The sequence below is a fragment of the Stenella coeruleoalba genome (assembly GCF_951394435.1).
Source record: "Stenella coeruleoalba genome assembly, chromosome: 14".
Lineage (NCBI taxonomy): Eukaryota > Metazoa > Chordata > Mammalia > Artiodactyla > Delphinidae > Stenella > Stenella coeruleoalba.
Window position 1 is genome coordinate 69,985,606 of NC_137160.1, and position 26,492 is coordinate 70,012,097.

Here is a 26,492-nt window from a genome sequence, read left to right on the forward strand (position 1 = left end):
GGCCTGAAGAGAACAAAAGGCGGAGGATGGAGAATTTGCTGTCTGCTTGAGCTGCAGCATCTCTGCTCTCCTGTCCTCGGACACTGATGCTCCTGGTATGTCCTGCGTGGTGGTATGTGATGATGGCAGTGGACATGTCTTGTTCACATTCCCCAAATGCTCCTGGAACCATTCCGAGTCAGCAGTCCTGTCTTGGCATTCAAAGTCTCAGTAGGTGTCATCCCAGCCGAATCCCCAGAAAATGGAAACATTCCACTCAGTGTCAGCCTGGAGCGTTTGTAACAAAAACCCCATAGCTTTGACTCTTTTTCATTTCTTTTATTAGCATCAATATATACAAAGTGGAAAATGACTTCATTTCATTATTCTAGCTTAGAAAGTTTGTTTTGCGTTTAATTCTATTTGGGCATAAAATGGAAATGAAAACTTCCCAGGAGAAAGCCTACCTTTGGGGGTTCCGAACAACTCAATAAAACGGGACCTCAAATGACCCAGCGACCTCAAAAACATAGGAAAGTCATACCCTTTGGATTGACCAAAAGAAAGGTCATTTTTGCCCAAGGTTCACGCTCAGCCTACACGTACCCACGTATTTGCCCAGTCCCGTCCGTCTGCTCGTACAACCATTTGGATCACGTAGCCACTTCGTTTCCTGCTGGGCTGTTCGGCAGTCTCCAAAGCTATCAGCCTGAGGTTCTGCAGGCTCTCCAAGGAGCTGGCTTCAAAAGGTCATTTTTAAAGCATGTCCGTGGAACTAAATAAGGATGGCCATCAAGTAGCAACCAGAATACTTAAGCTGGCTAAATGATTCTACCCTCTACCACCAAAAGAAGCAGAAAGATGAGTCCCAAGCTGAAGAGGGTTGAGTGTGTGCATTTTTAAAGCACAGGGTGGTAGCTGGCAGATACAGCTTATACGAATTAGCATGTAATACGCACCATCACATGCATTCTTTGAAGCTCGAAATCTCTGTAAACGTATTTCCCCGATGTTTTACAAAGAGTAGCTTGTAGGAAGGTTCAGTCTGTTCTCAAGTTTAAGATTGTATCCTGTTCAAAAATATTTAATCCCAGCGGGTTTTAACATTGAGCTTATTAAAAACAGACATGACATGAGCTGAAATGAGATGCCTGGTAAATTTTTGGCACGATTATTATGATTTGTTTTACCTTTACATATTACAAAGACACATTCAGGTATTTTAAAAAGAAAAATAGACACCGACCTGTCTTTTCAATCACACTGTACATTGTCAAGCTTGCATGATCCATCTTTTGACTAAAACAAACTTTTAAAACATGGTCACAAAAAAAATTAAAAAAATAAAACATGGTCACAGGTGCTATATGACTAGGACAGAACTAAGACATTGGAATCCTGGAAGAAAAAGAAAAATCAACACCTCTCTACCCCATCCAACAGCCAATAAGAACTCCTGGGCCATGGCCTGGCCAGTTTCAGGGAACAGGGTTAGAATAAAGATTTTATATTTTGTCAGTCTTTAGGAAAGGCAAATATTTAGTGTTCATGTAACCACAGTATGTTCTAAAATTAAATATCATTAATAGAGTTCTTCATTCTGGATGACCCAGGGTTAGGATTAGAATCAGCATCAAATAGATATAAAAGCAAAGATTTGATTCTGCCTTCAAAAAAAAAGTTTGCATTATTTGCATTGCTGGTCTTTCTCCAGACATGCCATCGCTCACTAATGGCCTGGAACATTTCTCCTCTGGTTCTTTCATATAACGGGGTGGGCTTTGGGCAGCTGGACAGCAGCCTTTTATGATCTCTTGCTGTGCATCATGAATGCCTGCTTGAAGGAGCAGATGAGCAGGATTCTTTTCTGACAGAAGGAAAATATTTGGGCCTCAGACCCCCCCAGGACTGAGGTCCACGGTCCCGGCTGGGAGGAGAGAGAGAGAGCGAGAGAGAGAGAGCGAGCGAGAGAGAGAGAGAGCGAGAGAGAGAGAGAGAGAGAGAGAGAGAGAGAGAGAGAGAGAGAGAGAGAGTGTGTGTGTGTGTGTGTGTGTGTGTGTGTGTGTGTGTGTAAAGCCAACTGCCATATTCTGTTTCGGATGCTTCCTAAGCAAGCTACCAAAACATGGACTCCCAGCCATTCTCCCAAAGGCATGGCAGCCAGAAAGGTCTTGTTTGAAAACCAGCTGATTTAAAACAATTCCAGAGAGCATGGGAAGGCTCCAAAGAGCACCCCAAAAGCCGCTGGGCCGCTGGGCCACTGGTTGACACTAGGGAGATGAATTAGCCTCACACGCACTTTTCCAAGCATCCTCACCCCTTGCCTTCTCTTTACACCTATATTTAGAAAAGAATCTTCCAGATAATCACACACTCACCAGTCCTACTGGGTTGAGGTGAAAGGACTCTGATCAAATACCAGGATGCGGGATTAATGAGATGCTAAGAGTTCCTTTCTGGCCTAAAATTCCTCCTTCTCTCCTCACTGGAGTTCAAATTGTGTGACGTGGATGCCGTTGTGGCTTTAAGCCCCCCGTTCCTGTTCCTCGGCACCTCTATGGTCAAGCATTCACGCCACCATCCAACATCCGGGCAGAGCTTCAGAGAATAGAAAAGTCGTTTCTTCTCATAGGACCCTCCCTCCCTCCAAAATACCTGATTGCAAGTGTATTCTGAAGGTGCCACCTTTTAGAGTGACAGTGCAGCACCCTGGGAGGGAAACAGAGCTCACCCCTGGACTTCTCCCCTGCAACCCAAAGCCTCTTAACACTATGGGCGGTACTGCTCACGCCTGCAAAGACTACGGATCTGTCATCACAGCTTGAGGGTGGCCTTGTTGAACAAGGTGATCGATTCTGGCCCTTGGAGCATAAATTACCTGCTCTTTCATCGGTGAAAGAGTATCATTTTATTCTCTCGATTCCCTTAGCCAGCTTTGCCCCTCATCCACTTCTTCACTGGAACTCTCAGATCTCTCATCTTCTCTGAAAACTTTCCTTTGTCACCTGTCACCTTTATAGAAAGAAAACATTTTCTTAGTTTGCCAGCATCCAGCGAGGCCAGGGTGGTGAAAGAGAATGTTTGTGTAACACCTTTGCTGCCTTCAGAGGGGCCATGGGAGGGAGGGGACGGGGCAGGTTCTTTTAGCAGCTGAGGAAATTGGAAGGGAGAAAACAGACTGGTTTTGTAGTAGTGCTGTTTAAGTCTCTGTGCTAAATTTCAACCCAAGTTAATCCAACAAGAAATGCCCTTTTCCAACCTAACCTTGGGACTTAGATTTGTACGAAAAACACCATGGGCATGGATCCTGAAGATGCATGCAAGTCGATGCAGCCGTAGCACGGCATTGCTGATAGGAGAAACAGCCTGTTGCTGTTTTGTTTTTTTCCTTTTCCCTCTACTGCTGTGTTTGCTATTTTACAGGTCCTCCACCTGCCTTCAGGATTGAGGCTGTACCACAAATTTGGCTGCAGCTGCAATACATCCAACCACACCTATTTCGATTTTAAATATAATAAATACAGTGAAGAAAACAGAAAGTCTTCAGTAAAGAGTCTAAAGAAAAGACAGCCGACACTCTGGGCTTTCCATCAAATGCCACATGGTCTCTGGATGAATTTCTCGAGGAGGCTGTAGTTGAGTTTGTATCTGTAAGTTCCCTTCTCACGTGGAGCTCTCTCTAGATGGAAACTTCATACTCTCTGGTTTCCTGTGTGAGAGAGAAGCACAGATCTGTTGACCCCTTGTGTGGCAGAGTGACTCATGAATCGTTCTGGATCTTCACCCTTCTCTGTATCCAAGATATTGGACATAGGACTTTGCAGTGCTCTTTACTCTAAACTTGACTTGCTCTTACCAATGGGTTATGGGAAAGTGGGTCATAAGAGGGGCCTGAAAAGTGCCTGTGTGTTTCTGCTGCTGGCGTCCTGCCCTTCTGCCTTCACCACGAGTAGAGCATGCCTTGATGGCCTTTAGTGCCGGCAAGAAGATGAGAGTCATGGACAGCAGACCTGAGTCATCAGCCAACCACAGATGTGTGAGTGAGCACTGCCAAACCAGGACTACCACCCAGCTGAAACTAGCTGAAAACACTGTCCCATGGACTGATGAGCAAATTAACGCTTGTTACTTTGAGCGACTGAGTTTTGGGATTGTTACTCAGCATTATCATAGTGCTAGGTGACTGATACATACACGAATAAGTCTTAATAAGGTCTAGTTTCTAAAGGGCTATTTTTCATCAGCTTGACCTTCTCTGAGGATTCAGAAACAAGCTATACACAATGTAAAATAACATATGACCTTGTCTTACCAGTGCCATATCTAAAATGACCACAACACGTAGGCAGCAACCAGTTCAATTTCTCCAATACTCGTGGAGTGTGTATAATATACTCCAGGCCCCCAGGGCAGAGGAGGAGGGAGATATAAGAAGTCATAGGCTCGGCCCCATGTCACTGTCACATGCTTTAATGGAGGTCTACAGTTCCCACTGGGTCAACACAGATAAGCAATTCTGTCTGTGCTTCATGGTAGATGCAAGTTTGGGGGGCAGGCTCCAAGGTGGTCCTCATGGTCCCCAACCTCCTGGTATTCACATTCCTTGTATGATCCCTTCCCCTTAACTGTATGCAGAACCTATGATTTGCTTCTAAGCAACAGAATACAGCAAAGGTGCTAGGATGTCACTGCCGTGTTTATATTTTGTAGGATTGTGACCTCTCTCTCTCTCTCTCGCTGACTCTGAAAAAGCAAGCTGCCATGTTGTGAGTTGTTCTATGGAGAGGGACACATACAAAGGAGCTGAGGTTGACAGCATGCAAGAAACTGAGCCCCTTAGTCCAACGACCTGCAAGAAACTGGATGCTGTCAACAGTCATGTGAGCTTGGAAGTGGATCCTTCCCCAGTCAAGCCGCAGATGAGACTGCAGCCTTGACTGACACCTTGATTGTAGCCTGTGAGTCCTGGAGCAGAGGACCTACATTAGCTGTGCCTGGACTCCTGACCTACAGAATCTATGGGGTAATAAATGTGTGTCCTTTAGGCTCCTAAATTTGCAAAAATATCATTACACATCAATTGATAACAGGAGGTCAGAGGAAGCAGCAGTGCTGCAAGGTTAGCACGGACACGGAACGAGTTTATGCCCCCAATATTGGGAGATGATTGTACATCGTCACACAGTGAATTTGAAGGTTGTGGTTTTGCAAACGCATGACCAGCCTTCTTGTTCTTCACACATGCCTCTGGGCCTTTGCACGTGCTCTCCTGTCTTCCTGGCATCTTTTTCAGCCACCTGATATGACTCAGCTTTCTCAAAGATGAGATGAGATGGCCTTCTCCCATCCCATCACACACTCATAGCACCCTGTCCAATTTCTTTCATGGCCCTTAAAAATTACGGTTTGTTGCAATCAAGATATTCACTGGCATATCTGATTGTTTGAGGTTCAAGGAGAGGCAAGAGAGGCTAACAGAGTTTGCATCCTGGCTGCAGGCTGTGTGTTCTGGCTGTGTGCAATCTTGACCAAATCGTTTTTCCTCTCCCTGAACCTCAATGTCCTCATCAGCCAATCAGAAATAACTAGAGAATCCATCACAAAGAGTTACAAGGATTGAAGGGGATTATGCATTTAAGGCGCCTGGCCCATAATATTACTATTACCATTACTACTACTACTACTACTACTATTATTGGTATCTGTCTCCTTTGTGAGCTTATAAGCTCATTAACGGAAGGACTGTGTCTATTTGGTTCAGCTGTGTCCCTAGTACCAACACAAGGCTGCTGCTCAAATGTGTGGGGACGGTGCACACTGCCATTCAATAAGGAATGTAGTTTAATAAGATGTTGGGAATGCTGCCCACTGCCACCAGGCCACCGCTGGGCTCGGACCCATTTTGGCTGTCTCTCCATGGGTCTCTGGTGCAGCCCCTTCTTTCTGTGGCCATTCTGCTAAGAACAAAGAGTTACAGGCTTGTCATCAATTCCCAGAACGAGCTGAGTTCTCCAGCAGTTACCTCAATAGGGGTCTTGGCGGGGATGAGACAGGAGGACCACTGGCCATGCCTTTCTGCCAGCAGCATCGCGAGCAAAAGGAAATTGAACCTCCCGTTTTGATGTCGATGGATTCAGAGCAAAGAGGGAGGCACCAGGGAGAGAAGAGAGACCCACTCACCCCTGTCTCATAAATGGGGTTGTCAAACTCGGTTTCCACGGTGATCTGGCTGTAGGGGTGGGAGTACATCAGGGGCAGGCGGAGGTTGGAGTAATAGCGGCATCTGGAGAAGAGACGGTGAAGGGAAGAGAAGTTACTTTTCCTGGACGAGGAGACACCTTACAGTCCCTCAGGGGAATGGTGGGTGCCACTTCCTGAGCATGGGCACCTCCATGGATAACAAGGAGGATGTGTGGAGACGGCCTCTTGTAAGTGAGAATCCGAGTGGGGTTAAAGCTGAAATCATAATCGCTCTCAACTTCTAACCCAGTCGGTGATCCTTAAAACCCCGGACCTCCCCTTACTGGAGCTTAATGTGTTTTCTCCTGTAAGATGATACAAGTCCCTCTTTAATGCAAAGGGCAAGCGCAATAATAATGAGCATTTATTAAGTATATACTGTGTTGCCTCAGAGCAGCCTTCCCTGACCACCTATTTAGATCTGGTCTCTGTTCCCACACCCTGTCTCTTTCCTTTATTGTGTTTATTATAGTGTGTGATAACGTGTGTATTTCTCCTCTTCCCCCTTCCAGACTGTGAGCTCCACAGGGACCATTTAAAGTAGGCAAATGCCTGCCTCAGGGCCTTTGCACATGGCTGCTTCTCTGCCTGGAATCCTCCTCTTCCAGATATCTGCATAGTTTACTCATTGTTGCTTTCAAGCTCTTACTCAAATGTGATTTCTCACTGGGGCCTCCTCCACCCCTCCCCCACTTAAAATGCAACCACTGCCTCACCCCAGCTCCCTTTTTCTCTCTTCTAAGTTTTCTTTTTCTCCCTGCATTTTTCACCTTCTAATGTACTACTTACTTTTATATTATACTTTACTTATTGTCTCTCTTCCCCCATTAGAACCTGTGCCCCACATGTCAACGATTTCTTTTTGTTTTGTTCACAATGGTCTTAGAGCCCAGAAAATGGCCTGGTACAGAGTCGGTGCTCAATAATTGTGAAATTGAACGAATTAGTGAATATGCTAGCCATAGATGAATATCTTCCTTCCTTGTTAAAGGCACGTTCTATGATCCCCGACACCTGGGACAATGACATTAGACTGTCAATACATACATGTTGAGTAAGTGAGGGAATGAATGAGTGAATGAAGGAGAGAATGAGTCAGTGTGCCTGGCAATAGGAAATGTCTCTCTCTCCCGTTAAACATTAGCTCTGTGGGGTCAGGAGAGTGTCTTCTGATTTGCTGCTGCATGCTCAGCCCTCCTACCATGAAGGGTTGGCAGGCGCACGATCTAAATACTTCTCAGAGTTGAACTGAATCACACCATCCCTTCAATCACACAAATGCCACTGTCCCCAAGAGTGGAGACCTTGAGGCTCAGGGTCCATGACGAGCCCAGCCCCTCAGCACGCTGGTCGCCGAGTGGGTGAGAGCCCCACTCCCACCCGAAGCCCCGTACCTGGTGATGTAAATGTAGGCTCCTCCCAGCAGCAAGGAGATGAGGAGGGCCGGGATGAAGATAGCCAGTGCCACGTTTCCCCCTTCCAGAGACGTCTCGGCTGCCGCTTCTGCTACTAAATGCACAAGCCGGTGAAGGCCCCTGGCTCCCAGGGGAGTACCCGCCCTCCCAGCCCTGCACCCACTCCAAGACCTAATGTCACAGGGCCAGCCACTGGAGAACCATCTCCAGAAGGGAGAAGAGGCAAAGAGTAAAGGAAATGGTGCTGGTTCTTGGCAACAGAGCCCCAGACCTATTCTTGGATGGGGTGGTCATCAGTTGAAATCTGGTTAAAATCCAATTCCAGGGAAGACCTGGAGAAAATCCCCAACGTGCTAACTGGAAAGGCAGATCTGCTTGACAGTCCATGGAGAAGACAGAGTTGTGTCTAGACTGGCAGGTCCCTCCCAGACCTGCTCAATCAGACCCTCCAGCAGAGGGTGCTGAGCAGCTGGGTCAGTGCTCGGTACCTGCACACCTCATGGCACCCCAACCGCACACCCCATGACACCCTAACCATGAAGACACAGCTTTCACCCTCAGAGGCCACGGCTGCACACTCTCAGGCAACCCTCTCGGCCTCACCTGGGGCCTCCCGCTACCTCCCAGTGGTTAGAGGAAATCACAAGAACTATGATGATTATTGTGGAGGTGGAGGCGGGGAAGGGGGCGTTTTCCGAGAAAGGCTTGAAGGCAGACTCCACATCCCTTCTGGACACACTCTGCCGTTCTCCACAGCCACGTCTAACAGAGCTCGGCGTTAAGCAAATCTGCAATCCGTTAGCCACCACTCCTTGGGTCTGAAAAATCAGTCTTAATACCCATGATAAATGTGCGAGCCCAGAACATTACGATGGCATCACACCCGCTGAGCAACCCAGGCCTTTGAGATGTTCTCATGGTCCATTGGCCGGTGCAAGACAGCGAAGGAAGGGCCTGCATAGAGCCTAACACCACAAATGCCCTTCTTCTTCTAGCGGAGTGACCGATACATGCTCCCCACAGCCTACACATGTATTTGAGCTCCAGCTCTGTCTGCTTGGATTAAAATGTCATCTGTTGCAGAAGAGAGCAACTAATGACATGTAATTTCCACTGCCCCAGATTCTGAGTGAACAATTTATTGTCAGAAAGATAAGTGGCTCCAAAAATAATTTAAAAAACTGTCCAATTGGTTAAAACTTTTTTTTTAAACAAAATATGTTATTTTTTTCCTGACACGACAGCCCAGTGAGTGGTTTTGTACCAAACTGAACGAAGGTTATACAGAATGCAGAACATTTTACGTGTGGGATGCATTGAAAAGGGAAGATAAAACAAAATCCTGGATCACTTTTAGCATCTGTTCCACATTAATAAATCTCACTTGGTAATTTCTAACAAGAACAGAAAACAAGGGGGATCCAGGGACAGCTATTTTGGGGAAGAAAAAGACGGAGGGGAAAACAGACCACAGAGCATCCCCTGGGGAAGACCCTTCCCTCCCAAAACCAGGAGCTTGCTCAGCATGAAGGGTGAGGCATCTCTGGATTTAGCTCCCCCAAATAGCACCACATGGCTGCAAAGTTTTACAAGAGGGTATGTGTTTCTCAGGCACGTGAACTCCCAGATGTTTTTACCTCGTCATCATGAACAGAACGGGCGTCAAATCTCTTTTAGGTCATAGTTAGGACTATAAGTTACAAATTCAATGATTTTTTTTTTCTTTACAATGTCATTTGTTTTGAAATTATCCTCAGCAGTGTGAAGGCAGCATTTCTGCTTAACTTTCTGTTAACGCCTCGATAAGGATCTCCAAGGACCTTCCCTTGCTTTCTGCTATTAGCTCGGTTTATGGGATTTTTTTCTTCGTGGGACTCACCTTCTAAAGCGTGTTCGAAGCTGTCTTGATTAACTGAAAGAGAAATTGGAGCATTGATCAATGTCAAGTGAATTCACTCTGTTTGCATGAAGCATCTCCCCCCCCCCCCCAATTAGGTGCAAAAGTCCATTCCATGCTTTGCTGTAGTGCTGTGGTTTTGTTTATTTTTTTAAATCTTAGGCTACCGGAATTAGTGGAAATGCCTCATTCCCTTCCTAGGTTCCTGAGAGAAGATGAGACAGATATGAAAGGAAAAGGACAATAATGACTGAATACTCACCATATGTCAGATACTGGGCATCAAGAGCTTTATATATATTTGCTCACTTAACACTCACAACAATCTCATTAGGTAGATACTATTCTCATCCCCATTTAACAGATAAGCAAACAGAGGTTCAGAGAAGCGAAGTGATTTCTCTGACACCACACAGCTCCTAAGTGATGGAGGCAGGATTTAAACTTGCTTGGCTTTCTTGGGCCTTTGCTCTGAACTACATAGTCCTGGTCTCTTCAGTGTTTTTGTGTCGGACCAAGGCTGATGAATGGTGAGGGGCAAGACAAAATTCCAAATCCAAAATCCTGAGCCCAGCCAGAGGTGAAATTGTTTTCCTGCTTTGAAATATACATTTATATGAACCTTTCTAATTTCACTTTTATTCCATATTGATTTGGAATATAGGATTTTTATTCCATATTTTCATTCCTTCATTGCCATAGACTGGAACTCTCTGGAGTTGGTTTATTTCCCTGGGTTCCCTGTACAACTCCTCTGGAAGTTCAGGATGATGGGGGCTGGTGTCTTCATGCTTTGGCATCCAAGTCATCATGATAGCTGAGCACAAAAATATACCCACAGGGACGGGGTTCAGGGATGCAAAACCCCCAGAGTGAAGGGCTTCGATGGAAAGATTGCATGATAAGGTCGTGGGAGGAGCTGGCCCCCAAAGGCCCAGCAATAGCGGTGTCCTACATAATACGGAGATTTCCTAGTTAGAGCTTTGGTCAAAGTGACTCTCTGACTTTCATCGTTATCATGGATGGTAACAAAACCAGCCGACAAAAAAGCTAACTGACTGCAGACATCTCTGGAGCCAGGGCATTAGGAAAATGGAAAGGTTAAGGCAGATGCTTCCTACCCAAGACATGAATGGGACCTTGACTGCGTGTCTGGGAGGGCATGAGCTTCCATGAAATCTTAGAAATGGAAGGAAATGTTGCACCTCTGAGTGTGATCAGTGGGCCCCGGGGGCACGTGCTAAGAGGCAGCTTCCTGGGCCCTTTCCTGGACCTGCCAGGGCAGCGTCCTTGGGAACCCAGGGCCCCTGAGTCCCAGGGGGTGGTCTCACACTGGTGCTCTGTCATTTCTCCAACTCCAGACCACAAACGATGGACCCCACTTTTTTGGGGAAGAGGAAGTGATTTATTATTTCATGACAGAGTTGGCAGGGTGGGTCACAGGAGTGGAAGTGGAGAGGAGAGAAAAGGGCAATGGTCTCCCGAGACAATGTCTTTCCTGCTAGACGGTCTGTCGTACCTGAGGGGCCAGCACTGCCTCACCCGGTGGGGTTTCAAGGGCAGGGAATTTATAATTAGCAGAAGTGGGTTCAAATCCTAAATTTGTCTTATACCAGTTGTGTGGTTTGGGGTAAGTCACTTAACCTCTGTGAGCTTCTCTGTCCACTTTTGTGAAATGGGTATGACGGCTCACCTCTCTCAGAGTATGGTCACGAGGCTTCAATGGGGTGATGCAGGGAAAATCTTTTTTTATAGGTACAATTCACATGACATAAAATTAACCATTTTAATTCAGTGCCCAATTCAGGGGCGTTTAGTACGTTCACAATGTTGTGCAAGCATCCCCTCTATCTAGTTCTAAAACGTTTTCATCATCTCAAAAGGAGATTCGGTACCAAGTAAGCAGTTGCTCTTCCCTCCCCACCAGCCCCTGGGGAGCTCTAATCTGAGTTCCATCCCTACGGATTTACCTACTCTGGACATTTCATTCGAACTGAATCATACAATACGTGACCTTTTGTGTCTGGCTTCTTTTCACCGAGCATCACCTTTTCAAGGTCCATCCATGTTATAGCATTCCTTTTTATGGCTGAACAATATTCCCTTATATGAACATGCCACATTCTGCTTATCCATTCACCAGCTGATGGACATTTGGGTTGTTTCCATCTTTTGTGAATAATGCTGCTACGATCATTTGTACAAGTGTTGGTTTGAATACCTGTTTTCAATTACTTTGTGCCTATACCCAGGAGTAGAAATTCTGGCCGGGAAAGTATTTTTAAGCCTGAACGCTGGACTTCATGAACGAGCATTTGGGGATCCGCTGAAGTTACGGGTTCCCAAGTAGAAATGTAAAACTGCATGTTTCAGTTCCCCCGGGGGAGAGAATTCAGAGCTTTCTGCCTGATTCTCAAAAGGGTACTAACAGCATAAAAGGTTAAATCCACTTGCCTAAAGCGTTGAACGTACTTAGGATATGATTATGAATTTCACACCTCAAAGACACGGATAAATGGATCCAAATCTCACTAGGTGTGCCCTAACTTAATTTCAACGATGAGTGGTTCACTGATTCTAAAATACACTTCCCCCCGTTTTCACCATCTCTGAGATGGGGGGTGTCTTACAATCACTGGGGTATTACAATCGCTGCCACCAGGTGGCGCTCAAGATGCCTGTGCTTGTGCAATCATCAGCCCAGGACCATCAGTACCTGGAGGATAGGTGTGAGCATCTTGGGAGAACGCCCAGAGGCGACAGGGGAACACCCATCACCCTTCGGAACCAAGTGGTTGTGAGAAGGGGGTGCAGGAGGCGGGAAACGTTTCAGCCACGCTGTCCAAGCAGGAGCCAAAAGCAGGCTGCCTCTCCTTTATGATAAAAACCTAAGCTCTTTTAGTAAGTAAAAACAAAAATGCTAAGCAAGGAGAAGGCACCGTGTCATAGTTTAATTGGAAGCCATGTCCTTCCTCAGCAGTGCAGAAAATAACGGTGGTGTCTTAGATTTAGTGAAACACAGTAGCCTGGCTTTTTAGAGCAAGTTTAGAATCGCTGCAAGTCAGTCTTTACATCTCTGGGTCCCTCATTCCCCGGGACTCCGGGGGTGGGGAGGCGGTGGTTTCTTTACCTTTACAGACGGGCAGTGGCCCATTCCAGTGGGATGGCTGTCCCAGGATGCATCGAATGGTCACTTCGCCCATGAGCTCGAAGCCCTCATAGCACATGAAGGTGAGGGACTCTCCTGGCAGGTAGAGTCGTTTGTACAGGATTTGGTACCCATTTTCAGGTAACCCTGGGTTGTCACATGCCAGGGACTCCTCCGCTGAAATGCAAGCCAAAAGGAGCTCTGATGAGACGATGTAAATCTCTGGGGACTCCTACTCAGAGCCTGTGTGATCCGAGGCCAGTCTCTCCAGCATCATTTCTCTGCATCCCCACCTTGAACTGAACTGTTGCCCACTCCTCAAACTCCCCTTTCCCTCTCCCACCTCTGGGCATGGGTTACACATGGGCACAGTAGGATATACTGAGCTGTGGAATCTGGGTTAAAAATCTGGGTTCTGCTACTTACTAGCTGTGTGACCTCCAGCAAGGGCCACAACCTCTCTGAGCTTCAGTTTCCTCATCAGTAAAATGGCAATAATAGCAGTACCTACCTCACAGGGACTTGGAAGATTAAACAAGATAACGTGCAAATGCTTTAGCACGCCCTTGAAATGTAAGTACTCAGTAAATAATGGACGGTGGTGTCGCTAAATTATGAAATATTCCTCCTGCTTCTCACCTTATACCTCATCTGCCCACACAGCCGGGATAAGTCTTGTTTTTCAATACTCAGTCCTCATATCTCCTCCTTCAGGAAGCCTTCCGTGATGCCCCCTACCCCTAATTGAGTCACTAATCTCTCCGGCTCTTCCTCCACCACAGCATTGCATACACTGTATTGTATTTAATTATTTACTAACAGTCTCCCTCACTGGAGATGAGCCTGTTCAGGCATGCTGGAAGCTCAGGGCCTGGTATACAGTAGGAACACAAATGACCCTAACATATACAGTAGGAGCATCATAAATGACACCTGCTAGCTTAAGACTTATTGGAGAGTTGAATCTGACAGTTTGACCCATTCCAGGGCCAGCGTGTGATCTAGTTCCTTTTCAGCACCTGGATGGACTGGAAAGCCAGCAAAAACTGCTGTGCACACAAGACTACACATCCTGAAACATTAAAAAGTCTTACTATTAAAAAATTTAAATTGGGTAACATCTACGTAATATAAAATTTACCATCTTAACCATTTCAAGTATACAGTTCAGCAGTGTCAAATACATTCCCATTGTTGTACAATCAACCTCCAGAACTCTTTATCTTCCCAAATGGAAACTCTGTCCCCATTAAACACTAAGTTCCCATCTCCCCTCCCAACCAACCCTTGGCAACCACCATTCCACTTTCTGTCTCTATGACTTTGACTACTCTAGGGACCACATATAAGTGGAATCATCCAGTATTTGTCTTTTTGCGACTGGCTTATTACACTGAGCATAATATCCTCAAGGGTCATCCATGTTGTAGCTTGTGTTCGAATTTCCTTCCTTTTTAAGGCTGAATCATATTCCATTGTATGGCTGGACAAACATTTTGTTTATTCATCCATCTGTCAATGGACACTTGAATGGCTTCCCCTTTCGGCTATAGTGAATAAAGCTGCTATGAACATGGGTGTGCAAATACCTCTTTGAGACCCTGCCTTCAATTCTGTGGGTAGATACCCAGAAGTGGGATTTCTGGACCATACAGTAATCCTACATGTAAGTTTCTGAGGAACCACCATCCCGTCTTCTACAGTGGCAGCACCATTTTACATTCCCACAAACAGAGAACAAGGGGTTTTCTATGCCAAATCCTAAAACATTTTGCTCCTTCTGGATCTTGCTTTGCTGTACAAAGACCCAAGTCTTTACATATCACAGCTGCACCTGCCATACATGTTTCAGAGAAACAAGCTTCTGTCCACAGCTTCCAATACTCAGTTGATTAGTGAAACTCGGAAGAGATGACATGCTGCCTCTTTTACCTGAAGGATTCCTATAATATCTGAGTGATTTGTACAATTTACTAGTGTAATCCCCCAGCTTGCCATCATCCTGACTCTGCAGGCCCTCGGTTTAGAACGTGGAGCAGGTGGGTCTTTTATTATTTCACACCTGGTGATTCCACTGCGCTTGGAGAAGAGGCAGGGTCTCCAGATTGGGCTATTAGGGCTTTGTCCATCTGCTTCCTGCCTCCCTCTCAAATGGTTCCTTAGTTTACATCAAACTAGTCACATTTTGCCAGATGGGTTACTCTGTTTCACCCTTTTGTGCTTTGCCTATGCTGTTCCCTCTGTCTGAGATGCCCTTCCCCTTCCTATCTAAAGGAGAGTGACATAAATACACTACCATGTGTAAAATAGCTAGCTAGTGGGAACCTGCTGTATAGCACAGGGAGCTCAGCTTGGTGCTCAGTGATGACCTGGAGGGGAGGGATGGGGAGGGGGGTGGGAGGGAGGTCCAAGCGGGAGGGGATATGCGTATACATGTAGCTGATTCGCTTCATTGTACAGCAGAAACTGGCACAACGTTATAAAGCAATTGTACTCCAATTAAAAAAAAATAAAGGAGAGTGCAGTGGAAAGGCTAAAACAGCCCTTAATAATCTTCACCTGCTGGTATTAACACTCTTTGCAGCTCTTTGTAGCAGGACCTGTGACTCACTTCCAACCAATAAAGTATCAATACAGCAAAGACAAAGGGCTGTCACTTCCATGAGGATGTTATATAAGACTGTAGTTCTGTCTTGCTAGCAGACTCTCCACTGTCTTTGGAGTAGGAGCTCCAAAGCTTGGAAGTGGATCCTTCCCCTGACTGAGCCTTCAGATGAGATCTCCAGCCTCAGATGAGACTCAGGTCTCTCTTATGAGAGATCCTGAACCAAAGGACCCAGTTAAGCTGTTCCCAGATTCCAGACCCACAGAAACCGTAAGATAATAAATATGGGTTGTTTCAAGCACCTTATTTTACAAGGCAGATCTCAAGAATTCCCCCAAGGAGCCAGATCTGTCCCCAACAGCATGAATTGCCCTGTTCTTGGAACCCTGTTCTATAACCTTCACAGACCTCCAACACAGCCTCAGAATCTTTTATGGCACTGTTTGATTCTCACCTTGCCCACTCACTCCCAGGCTGGAAACTCATCTTACGTTCATGCCAGGAATTCCAGTGCCTAGCACCTTGCCTGCATCACAGGAAGCATTCATTCATTCATTGGGTCAGTGAATGTTTATTGAACACCTATTATGTGCCAACACATAAGTAGTACTGAGGACACAGAGGTGAATAAAACAGATATAACCCCTCACCCCATGGAAATTGTGGATGGCACATAGTATAACAGAAGTCCCAACTAGACCCTATTTCTCTGTGAATTTGACCTACACATGGGCTCTGCCTAGCTTGTGCAAATCAGGGTATTTCATGTAATAATCTGAATTTCTGGCTTCTTCTGAAACATTGGAAGATAAGATAATACTGGGCTCACATAACTACATGGCAATGATTGTGACCTGGAGCCCAAGCACTCAACTCACATGGTGTTGAGCAGAAGCTGTCCCCCTTAGATAAGAAATATGTTCCCCAGTTACACAATCCTTACCACTCCCTACTGTTCTACACATGGTACCTGCCTGACATTCAGGAAGGCATTTTAATGTATCACCTTTCCAAGGAACAAATGAATGAATGACTATGCCTTAGTGACAGTAATCACCACTAATGAGGAATTGGGGCTTCGATCTCTTTGAATGGGTGGGTCGACAGGGACCTGGCTTAGAAGGTTCCGAAGGTTCCTAGGGTTCCAACCTCTTGAGGTTGAAAGGTTTTTTTCTTTGTAATTCAATAACAGCCTTCGTCAGGGGTGAAGAACTGTTTTCCTCCCATACCTGCAATCCAGGAAGCCAGCCTGTAGAAAGGGACTTGCTGGGTCGCTGGGTGGCTACAACAATGCAGATGCACCTTGGCAGGCGCTGGAGCTTTTATTCAGAACACATTTAGCAAGTGTTTACTGCATGCCAGACAACGCACCCAGCAGTGGGGCCAGAAGGCGAATCAGACGCCATTCCTGCCCTCCAGCGACTGTGGTCTCAGTGCTTTAAGCAAACAAATGTAAATGGACAAGTAAACAAAAAGAGATGGCAGCTGCTGTCAGAGAGAGAAGCTCAAAAGAGTAAGGGGCATCTGGAGGAGACCCCCAAGTCAGCAGGGGCGGGGCTGTTAGAGCAGCTGAGAGAGAGAGGCAGAGATATGGACTAGCATTCCCTTCAGTTCAGACTCCCAGAAATGAGGCACCAGGTGGTTCAGCCAATGCCTGACCAAAGCTAATCCCGTCACTAAACCAAGGTCATCTCTATGGTTGAAGTTCACCCACGGGCACTTGAGAACAGCCAATGTTACCATGTCTGGGCCCCCGGTCAAACCACAATGTCTTCCTTCAATCAATCACGGGAACCCTTAAAGACAGCATTGTATTATGCGTCCACGGAAGACACCTAGAAGGACTGGCAAGGTATCATTAACCTTGCGGAGTGTGCCTGGGGTATGAGCTGTAGGAAGGGAAAATTTTCCTTTGACATTTTAAAGTCCTATATAGCATATTGATGTGTTGTTTTAAAAACAGGTTGGGCACGCCTTACTTATAATATACACAGGCAATAACATCACGACCCAAACCCTGCACCGAGTCCTAATGATTCCTCTGAAAGTTTGCTCTTCAACCTGGTTGGGCTCTGTGGAGTTGGAGTTGGCTTTTACTCGCTGCTGTATCTTCAGCAGTCTGGCACACAGTAGGTGCCCAATAAATGTTTCTTAAAAGACCTTACATCAGTTCAACTGAAAGAAGATTACAGAATAGAAGTTCTTGGGCTCAAGTGCCTAATGGCCCGGGATTCAGATCCTAGTTATGCACCTGTGGGTAAGATGTTTGTCCTCTGCGAGCCTCAACTTCCTCATCTGTGAAATGGGATAGCTCGCAGGGTTGCTATGATGATGAAGTGAGCTCACGCACGTGAGGGTGAGCAACATATAGTAGAACCCAGTAAACGCTGGTTATTTTTCTGGGTTTTACAATTTTGGTCATACTTTCAACCCAACTTTACTACTGTTTACTTAATCCTTTTAAAAATTTCTATTAACTTATTTTTCCATTTAAACAGTGCTACATAATTTAGCCTCACCCCAAATAATAACATTCTTATAATCACAGGTTTCAAATGTCAGTTTTATTTTTAAAGATTTTCTTAACATTGAAAAGTTAATCTGGGCACTGCCTAAAGCCACATGGGTATCACCAATGGAGTATGTAATACTCCTTGGGAAATGCAGCCCCATGCACTACACTTTACAGTTTATGAACTTCCAGAGTCTAGAATTCACTCTTTGGGTTTTAAAAAAAAAAATTTCAGTCCAGCAGACATTTGCTCTGTCCCTATGTTCCAGGCTTGTGCTAGGAGCTGGTATAGAGCAGGGAACTAAAGAAGCATGGTTCCGATTTTCCCAGGACTCAGTCTAGTGGGGGAGAGGAACAGTTATCAGGTAATTGCAACCCAGTGCTTGGTAGCAGCTGTGATGGGAGAAACACAGAGCAGAAACATCACTGAGTCAGTCAGAGGTGGGAAGGTCAGGGAAGGTTTTCAGAGGAAACCTGGAAATCCAGTGCTCTACTGGGAGAGAGTGAAGACTCAGACCCCAGGTAAGTGCTGATCTGATTCCCTGGCTTTCCATCCTCCTGGGAGTCCAGCTTCCTAGTAAGTGATCCTTAAGAGAAGATAAATCCTTAAGACAAAAAAAAAAAAAAAAAAAAAAAAAGTGTATTACCTGCAGTGTAGCAGAGTGGCCAGCAGGTGGCAGTGGCAATGCAGAAGGATTTCCCTACAAACTTTCCCTGGAATTTTCTTTCATAAATGAACAGATTAATGAGTATAACAAATATTTCTTGAGCACCTTCTATGTGCCAGGCCCTGGACATACAGCAATGAGCAAGACAGACATGGCCCCTGCCTTCATGTAACTTAATGTTCATGTATTCCACAATATTTCCTGTACCAGGCACTGTCCTGGCCCTGCGGAGATAGAAGGTGACAAAGGACAAATTCTTAGATCTGGAGGTAAAGGAAGAGACTGACAGCAGGTCGGAAGATGAAGGGGAGGTGTCCTCAGCTGTTCTCACCTGGCTTCATAGCAGAATCACCCCAGGTTATTCAGTGAGCCGGCTCTGCCCCCTAAGGAATTTTAATCAGTCCCCCCAAATATTCTTATTAAAGCTCCCCAGGTGATTCTAAAGTCCAGCCAGCAAAGAAGACATACTGATTGCCAAGAGGCACATGAAAAGATGCTCCACGTCACTAATTATTAGAGAAACGCAGATCAAAACTATAATGGGGTACCACCTCACAGCGGTCAGAATGGCCATCATCAAAAAGTCTACAAATGGGCTTCCCTGGTGGCGCAGTGGTTGAGAGTCCACCTGCCGATGCAGGGGACACGGGTTCGTGCCCCAGTCCGGGAAGATCCCACATGCCGCGGAGCGGCTGGGCCCTTGAGCCATGGCTGCTGAGCCTGTGCGTCCGGAGCCTGTGCTCCGCAGCGGGGGAGGCCACGGCAGTGAGAGGTCCGAGTACCACAAAAAATAATAATAATAAAAAAATAAGTCTACAAATAACAAATGCTGGAGAGTGTGGAGAAAAGGGAACCCTCCTACACTGTTGGTGGGAATGTAAATTAGTGCAGCCACTATGGAAAACAGTACGGAGGTTCCTTAAAAAACTAAGAATAGAGTTACCATATGATCCAGCAATCCCACTCCCTGAGCATATATACCCGGAGAAAATTCTAATTCAAAAAGATACAAGCAGAACCATTTACAATAGCCAAGACATGTAAGCAACCTAAATGTCTATCAACAGATGTATGGATAAACATGTGGAATACACACACACACACACACACACACACACACACACACACACACACACACACACACACACACACACCATGGAATATTACTCAGCCATAAAAAAGAATGAGATAATGCTATTTGCAGCAACATGGATGGACCTAGAAATGACCATACAAAGTGAAGTCAGTCAGACAGAGAAAGAAAAATACCATATGTTATCACTTATATGTGGAATCTAAAAAAACGGTACAAATGAACTGATTTACCAAACAGAAATAGACTCTTAAAGTCCAGCCAGAACTTTAGGGCTGAAGGGTTTAGGGCTCAGAACTGCAGCTCTGGTGTCTTGACATGGTTAAGAAATTAATAATTTAATCCACTGATTTCCAAAATATTCAAATACCCATTCTGTACCAGATGATTTGCAAATATTATTTCTAATCCTCCCCTAGATCTTTAAAGATGGTAACAGTACTGACCAGAATAGCTGAAGTTTACTGAGAGCATCCTATGAGCCAGGCACTATCTGGAGTTTTTGTACCTATAAACTCAGTTAATTATTACAACAACCCCAAGGCACAGACATTGTTATGACTCTCCCCATTTTATATCGGTGCAGATGAAGCACAGAACTGTTGGGTATCTCGCTGGGTAACCTGTCAAGCTAGTTAGTGGGAGAGATAGGATTCAAATCCAAGTGGTCCGAGTCCACTGTTAATCACCGCACCATACAGCCATTTTACAGATGATGAAACTGAGGCTCAGGAGAAGGTCTCTTGTGAAAGGTCCCACAAGAAGGAACTGGCTGAGTCATGATTTGAGTCTTTGCCTCCAAAGTCAATCCAATTCAATTTTGACCCAACCATCAGTAAGAGTCTGAAAAGAATTCCACATGGAATTCCACCTCTGGCAGAAACCAGCTGTCTTTGAAGGCATCTGTATTTATCTTCAGCTCCCAGAAGATGGCAGGAAAGTGATGAGGAAGTGACTTGAATTTGAAACTGGAGGCCGGGATCCACCGTGTTACCTTGGGTGAATCAATTCATGTCTCTGGACTTCACTTTTTCCTGCCTGCTACGTATACGGATTGGACCAAGACCCCACTCTTAAGCTGAGATGTGGCTGGTGGCTGGTCGATGACATTCCTACACCGAGGAGGTACCCACACTTCGAAATAAGATTGTTTTCTCAACTTAGATGCTGTTGGCATTTGGGGCTGGGTAATTCTTTGTGGTGGGGCTGTCCTGTGCCCTGTAGGATGTTGGGCAGCATCCCTGGCCTCTGCCCACTAGATGCCAGTAGCACTCCTCTTCCCCTGTTGTGACAACCAAAGATGTCTCTAGAAATTGCTTTTGACAATTGTCCCCTGGGGAGCAGATTCACCCCTGGTTGAGAATCACGTGTCTAAGGTTTAAACAATTCTGACGGCAATCCGTGTGATTTCAACCTGTTCTCTCCCAGGAATTCAAGTGACTTGGACTGATGGTCTTATAGACATAATCACAAACCTACCCTCATTTTTATCTTCCTCCCATTTCCCCCCTCTCTTTAAGTATAGGAAAAAATGTACATTTTTAGAGCACATCTGTGTGAACGCTCAAAATCAGGTTTCTTGGTTATTGCTCTAAATGATTTGTAATATACTCTACAGTAGCGGAGCAGTGAAACTGAGTGGTAATTAGCAACCAATGTTAACTGAGCACTTATTATATACCAGACACACTGTATGAGCGTCTATATTGATGGTTGGCATGATCATTCTTTCTGATGAGGACACCGGCTTTGGCTTGTTCAAAGTCACGCAGCTGGCAAGTGGCAGGGCTGAGATGCAAACCTGACCTGCTGGATTTGAAGTCCTGTGCACTTAACGGTTCTGCTATAATGAAGGGCCCTTCTCCTGCCCAAATTCCCTGGGCTATCGTGAATTGCTCTGAGCTATTGCTTCCTCAGAGACAGGAATTTTGAAATGAAGAAGGGCACCCAGCTGGAGCCTGGCATGCTGGCCGAGGTGAGGCTGCTGGGGATGACTCATCAATGGAAACATTTACTGTGGCCACCGTCTGGCCATGTGGGTTCTATCCAGGTCAGGAAATCTCCACATCTCGTATTTGTGGTGTTCTGGGGGCAGGGCTGTGAAGGGCCAGGGCCTCCTGGGGAATCCGTACATGCCTCTCTGGAGAGCCACCCATAAAACCCTCGCTGTCTTTGTCAGAGTCTCATTACTTTTCATGCTGTGGTTTATGTCTTCTGGATGGGACCCCCAGCAGCCATCTATCATGCCGCCACCAAAGAAAGGAAGCTGCAACAAAGCCACGAAACTCAATAAAGCCTGCATTAGTACTGCTAACAAGGACGATGACAGTAATAGTAACAAATACTGTCATTTTTTGAGCCTGCTGGGCCCCAGGGATACAAGAACCAATTGGATACATTCCTAGCAAGCCAGGTATGTGTTTGAGTCTCTGAACATATAAACAGATCATTTCGATAAGCTGCAGCAAGTGCTGTGTAGCTATAGGAGCCATGGGAGTGCAGATGAGAGAAACATGACCTAGCCTAGGCAGTCAGGGAGGCCCTTCTGGAGGAGGTGATACTGTGGATCCATTGTTATTTCTTTCATAGACTTGTTTCTCCTCCCCCATCTTCAATATACCCCAGGATCCCTGACAATGCACTGTGTCTGTTTACATACTGCTGCATTTTTGCCATATTTTCAGGACCTAACACCATTGTTCCCAAACTATACACCATGATGCCCCCGGGTGCCACCATGAACTCACAGGGGTGCTGTGAGATTTTTAAAAAATGTTGAGGAGACACAGTGACATCTTCCAGCCTCATGTGAACTCCTAGCTTGAGAAAGTTCAGTTTTAACATCAGATTGAGCTACATTCTTTTTTTTTTTGGGTGCATATAGATTGTAGTTTATTTACTTTTTTTTACCATCTTTATTGGAGTGTAACTGCTTCACAATGGAGCTGCATTCTTTTTGATGATGCCCCATCTTTGCAAAGCTAGGTTTTCTGTGGTTGCTGTGCTAAAAAGCAAGAACTGTGACAAAATCAGTGTGGAACAGGAGATGCAGGTGGCAGAGTCCAGTCTGATGCTAAGAGTTTGAGAAGTGTGGCAGAGCCCAGGAGGCACACACACTCCCGCAGCAGTAGTTGGATTATTATTGTAAATTGTAATTGTAAATAAGTATTACTTAAGAACGAAATAAAAATTTTACAATCTTTTCTCTCAATTTATGTGCATTACTTTTTCAAGCAGCTCCTAAGTTGTCAGGATACAGCTGCTTATTAAGTGGTTTGGACCTAACTGCTTAATAAATAGAATTGTTAGGTATTCTGGCCTAGGAAATCTACGAAACAATCCTGACACTCCAAAGATACTGTGAGTTGAGCAAGTTTGGGAACCTCTGTCCTAGCACGCACCTGCAGATAAGAGGACTTGTTAAATGACCGAATTACATCCAACAAACCTGCGTGGTAGGAAGTAGTAATCCGTTTTCATAGATGGGGGCCCTAGGTCCAGAGAGGGCAAGCTACTGGTCCAAGGTCACACAGCAGAGCTGGAGGTGGGTCTGACAGCAAATTTCAGACTCTTCCCTCTACCTACGCCTGACCTGTCTGTTCTTGAAGTGGCCTGGGGTAAACGGACCAGGAGTGCAAAGACATGGCTTTGAGTCCCAGCTGGACTGAACGATGGCGCTGGCAAGTGACTGTGAACAGAGGCTGCAGATGTCCAGAGCTTATACGATTTGCTTGTTGGTGGAAAGTCTTGGTCAACAGTAGAGCCCCAGAGCTTCACCCGGGAACCAGGGCTGCAGAGTACGAGGTAGGAAGAAGACACTTTGGGGGTTAGGCAGGCTTTAGCTGGAATTCTGGGTTTTCCCCTTCCCTGCTGTGTGACCTCAGGAAAGCTTCTAACCCTCTCTGGGCCTTCTCTGCCTGCTTTTAAGTGGACACGCAAACCATTCATGCAGTTTTGTGAGGGTTAAACGTGTGAATGTTGGGGAAGGGCTGCGCACAGCCAAGGTGCTCATCAAATCAGTGCTGTTTCCTTGGTTCAGCAGAAGAAACATTTTAAAGCTGTTTTATTGGACTTCCCTGGTGGCACTGTGGTTAAGAATCTGCCTGCCAATGCAGGGGACACGGGTTCGAGCCCTGGTCCGGGAAGATCCCACATGCCATGGAGCAACTAAGCCATGTGCCACAACTACTGAGCCTGCGCTCTAGAGCCCACTAGCCACAACTACTGAGACCGCGTGTCACAACTACTGAAGCCCACTTGGCTAGAGCCCGTGCTCCGCAACAAGAGAAGCCACTGCAATGAGAAGCCCACGCACCGCAACAAAGAGTAGCCCCTGCTCGCCACAACTAGAGAAAGCCTGCATGCAGCAACAAAGACCCAACGCAGCCAAAACTAACTAACTAACTAAATTTTAAAAAATAAATAAATAAAGCTGTTTTATGTCCAATAACCTTGCTAAAAATACTCTCAGGGGCTTCCCTGCTGGCGCAGTTGAGAGTCCACCTGCCGATGCAGGGGACACGGGTTCGTGCCCTGGTCCGGGAAGATCCCACATGCCACGGAGCGGCTGGGCCCGTGAGCCATGGCCGCTGAGCCTGCGCGTACGGAGCCTGTGCTCCGCAACGGGAGAGGCCACAACAGTGAGAGGCCCGCGTACCACAAAACAAAACAAAACAAAAACGAAAACAAACAAACAAACAAAAAATACTCTCGGAACCCAGATACAACCGCCCCCTCAGTCTGGGCACCTCGCTGCTAGAATCTGACTGTCCTCCTGCCTCGTGTGTCATCTCCCGTCGGCCTCATCTGCCTGGATCAATGCTGGAACCCCATGCTGGGTTCTCCTGGCATGTGGGAGGAGGATGGCGTGTCTCCTGACACCCAGCTTGACTCGTGAACTCATTAGCATGGGTGTCAGGGACACCTTCTCACCAGAGCTCTGCAGATCTTGGGGAAAGGCGGCGGCCCCGGAGGGACTGGGGCTGCTTCTCGGAAACCCAGCAGGTGCTGCAGCCCAGAGGGTCTTTGGAGGCTGTGCCTCATTAGTGAGGTGCCTTTTCTTTCTTTTAAAAAATATTTCCACCTTTCAGTATTTTAAAGGGGAAATGGGAGTTGTATTTGCTTCCTGGGCTGCTGTAACAAAGTGCCACAAACAGGGGTCGCAGGACAACAGTCATTCCTTGTCTCATAGCTCTGGAGGCTAGAAGCCTGAATTCAAGGAGGCAGCAGGGCCCTGCTCCCTCTGAAACCTCCGGAAGGAGGATGCTTCCCTGCCTCTCCCTAGCTTCTGGTGGTCTCTGGCAATTCTTGGCATCCTTGACTTGCAGGTACAACACTCCCGTCACTGCCTCTCTCATCACACGATGCTCTCCCTATGTCTGTGTCTCCATGTGAGTCCAAATTTCCCTCTTCTTGTGAGGACACCAGTCACTGGATTAACGCCCACCGTAATCTGGTATGACCTCATCTTAACTTGATTATATCTGCAAAGACCCTATTTCCCCAAACCTCATGGTTACAGGCACTGGGGGTTAGGACTTCGACATTGTTTTTTGGGGGGACACAATTAAGCCCCAAACAGGAACCAACCAGTCAGTGTCAGAACTTAGCCCATAGGTCTGGGGACTGGGAAGGGATGTGGTGGTGGCTAAGGGGTTAGGACCATAGACTACAATTCCACTGGGACAGCCCTGTATGAGTTTGCGCCCTGCCACCCATGGTGAAATGATGGCGGTGCCAGGCTGGTGGAAGGGATGCTGGCCTTGGAGATCAGAGCCCTAAATCTGAATCCTAGCTCTGCCCACAAAGAAGTTTTGTGACCTTAGTCATACTTCCCTTTGAGAATCAATTTCCTTTACATACCCCCCTCCACACACGCATTTATACGTGTGTGTGAGCACATATATACATTCACAAAAATACATATATATATAATTTAGTTAGCGATGTATTTTACACATAACTACTGTTATCTGTATTTTCTTCTGAGCTTTAGTTTCCTTAATGTATACGTGCGTGTATATACACACATACTGTACACATATATACATATATGTTCACAAATACATATAACATGCTTAGCAAAATGTCTTACACAGTCGATAGATAACAACTATTTTTATTATCTGTAAAATGAGGGCAGCTGTGTTTTATCTCAAGGTTATCCTCAATTGCATTTTATCTCCCAGATTCCCTTCAGCTCTGAAATTCTAGGAATAAGGCAGATGGGAACACAGGGTTGTGTGGTCCAAGATTCCCTGTTACTTGTGCAAACGGAATAATAAAGTCTCTCCTTTTCTGTGCAGAGCTTTTTTGTGTGTGTGTGTGTGTGTGTGTGAGGTACGCGGGCCTCTCACTGTTGTGGCCTCTCCCGTTGCGGAGCACAAGCTCCAGACGCACAGGCTCAGCGGCCATGGCTCACGGGCCCGGCTGCCCCACGGCATGTGGGATCTTCCCGGACCAGGGCACGAACCCGTGTCCCCTGCATCGGCAGGCGGACTCCCAACCACTGCGCCACCAGGGAAGCCCTGTGCGGAGCTTTTTATTGTGATGAATTCCCACTTGTCTATATTTGCTTTTGTTGCCTGTGCCTTTGGTGTCATATCCGTGAAATCATTGCCAAGACCAATGTCAGGGAGCTTTTCCCCTATGTTTTCTTCTAGAATTTTTACAGTTTCAGGTCTTACATTTAAGTCTTTAACCATTTTGAGTTGATTTTTGTGTATGGTGTCAGATAAGGGTCCAATTTCAAAGAAAACAATCAGAAAAATCTTCAGTGTACTGAATGAGAGAACATATTTGCAAACCATGTATCTGATAAGGGGTTAATTTCCAAAATACGTAAGGAACTCCTACAACTCAATAGTCGACAAACAAATAACCCAATTAAAAAATGGGCAAAGGGGGCTTCCCTGGTGGCACGGTGGTTGAAAGTC

At 46.0% G+C, this 26,492-nt stretch overlaps 1 protein-coding gene across 1 annotated transcript in view; it reads right to left on the minus strand.

The window, feature by feature from the left end:
• Positions 1 to 331: 331 nt before the first annotated feature.
• The window catches only part of SEZ6L (seizure related 6 homolog like), a gene marked incomplete at its 5' end in the record, with an annotated part of 213,848 nt that continues 187,687 nt past the window's right edge, over positions 332 to 26,492 (minus strand). Inside the window, 5 exons of the mRNA XM_079943052.1 lie at positions 332 to 3,688; positions 6,160 to 6,262; positions 7,614 to 7,728; positions 9,514 to 9,546; positions 12,662 to 12,856. Of these exons, the coding sequence (XP_079799178.1) occupies positions 3,659 to 3,688; positions 6,160 to 6,262; positions 7,614 to 7,728; positions 9,514 to 9,546; positions 12,662 to 12,856 (476 nt within the window). The 3' untranslated portion in view covers positions 332 to 3,658. The remainder of the gene's footprint in view (positions 3,689 to 6,159; positions 6,263 to 7,613; positions 7,729 to 9,513; positions 9,547 to 12,661; positions 12,857 to 26,492) is intronic.